The sequence below is a fragment of the Nicotiana tabacum genome, chromosome 4, assembly GCF_000715075.1.
Source record: "Nicotiana tabacum cultivar K326 chromosome 4, ASM71507v2, whole genome shotgun sequence".
Classification (NCBI taxonomy): Eukaryota; Viridiplantae; Streptophyta; class Magnoliopsida; order Solanales; family Solanaceae; genus Nicotiana; species Nicotiana tabacum.
In genome coordinates this window covers 131,408,969-131,410,678 of record NC_134083.1, presented here as the reverse complement: position 1 = coordinate 131,410,678, position 1,710 = coordinate 131,408,969, and the positions used below count along the sequence as shown (strand labels likewise).

At 38.5% G+C, this 1,710-nt stretch overlaps 1 protein-coding gene across 1 annotated transcript; it reads left to right on the top strand.

Annotated features, from left to right (window-relative positions):
• Positions 1-534: 534 nt before the first annotated feature.
• On the top strand, positions 535-936 carry LOC142180119 (uncharacterized). Its single transcript, XM_075251047.1, has one exon. The coding sequence runs from the start codon at positions 535-537 to the stop codon at positions 934-936; it is 402 nt and encodes a 133-aa protein (XP_075107148.1).
• Positions 937-1,710: the final 774 nt, after the last annotated feature.

Genomic DNA, 1,710 nt, shown 5'->3' with positions numbered 1-1,710 from the left:
ATTTTTGCTTCAGTCTGCTTCTCGAAGATTCCCAGAGTGAGATTACTTTCCTTTTTCCTCCATTGGAACTCAATCTGAGCTCGATTACACTGTCAATCCTCAATATTTTGCCATGGTATCAGAGCGTAGGGTCCGATTCTCTCTTTAAACACTCAATTTGTTCATTTTCTCTAAGTGCGTGTTCGTTTTTTTCTGAAATTACCAATTCAACTTATTTAGGGCAAGGATCGTAGGAGGAAAAATCACTTCCGCTAATTTTGAGCACTATTCAATTATGATTATGTTCCTATATTTCGATTCATGGCAGGAAACAAAGATACTTTGGATTCGACTAGCCCTTTGTACATGCATCCGTCAGAGAACGCCGGAACGATGCTGGTACCAGTGGCTTTCGACAGCACAAGTTATAGATCCTAGAGGAGAGGATTATTTAGGGCGTTATCGGTGAATAACAAGGTTGGATTTATCACTGGAAAGGTTAAGAAACCATATGCGGGTCACGCTACTTTCGATCAATAGGAACGATGCGATGATATGGTTACTTCATGTGTTCTCAACTCACTGTCGAAGGATTTGGCTGATAGTCTGCAATATGTTAGGGATGCGAAGGAATTGTGGCAGGAATTGGAAGATAGATATGACCAAACTAACGGTGCTAAGCTATATCAGCTTCAGAAGGAAATCAGTGACTTAAGCCAGGGAACTCTCGATATCACTGGCTACTATACCAAAAGTAAGAAACTCTGTGGAGCCAAGGCAAACATGCACAAGGGAGAGCATGATAAAAGATTAATTCAGTTCTTAATAGGGCTGAATGAGGTATACACTGTGGTAAGAGGCAGTATTTTAATGATGAACCCTCTCCCTAGCATTGCACATGCATTTTCTATACTCATTCAAGAGGAAAAACAAAGGGAAGTTAAGTCGCACAATTAATTTGTGATGGAATCTGCATCTCTTAATGCAAGTGTTGGAAACAAGAATTTCAAGACCAATTATAGTACAAGTGGATACAATGCTGGGAACAATGCAAATAAGGGAGGATATTCATCAAACAAATCTCGTATATTTTGTGAGTATGGTAAGAAGCCAGGATATACTAAAGACAAGTGCTTCAAACTCTATGGGTATCCTCAGAATTCAAAGTATCCTAGTTACGAAAACAATAATAAAGGGAAGAGAGTTGCATCAAAAGTATTTGGAGCACCAAATGAAGGGCTTAGTGTTCCATAAATCGAAGGAGGTCCTCATGAACAGGGAAGGATTATGCAGCACCTAACTCAAGAACAATATGGACAGCTTTTTAGCATTCTGGAAAAGCTTCAAATAGGAAACATAAAGGAGAAGCCAGGGGACATGAGCCTGATAGGAGAAACTGTAAACTTTGCAGGTATTGTTGCTTGTTCTTCTTCTATTGAACATAGTAATCAGTTATGTGAACATTCTAAATCAGATGTTGACTCATGGATTCATGATTCCGGGGCCACAAACCATATGACCTATAATAGAACATTACTTTGCAATACCCAAACCTTAGTATACCTTTACTTAGTTTCACTATCCAATGGATACAAAGTGAAGGTGACACTTATTGGTGATGTGATTCTTAGTCCAAAATTCATTCTAAGAAAAGTGCTTTATGTGCCCAGTTTCAAATTCAATTTAATTTATGTCCATTCCCTAACTATGCAACTAGACTGCATAGTTATA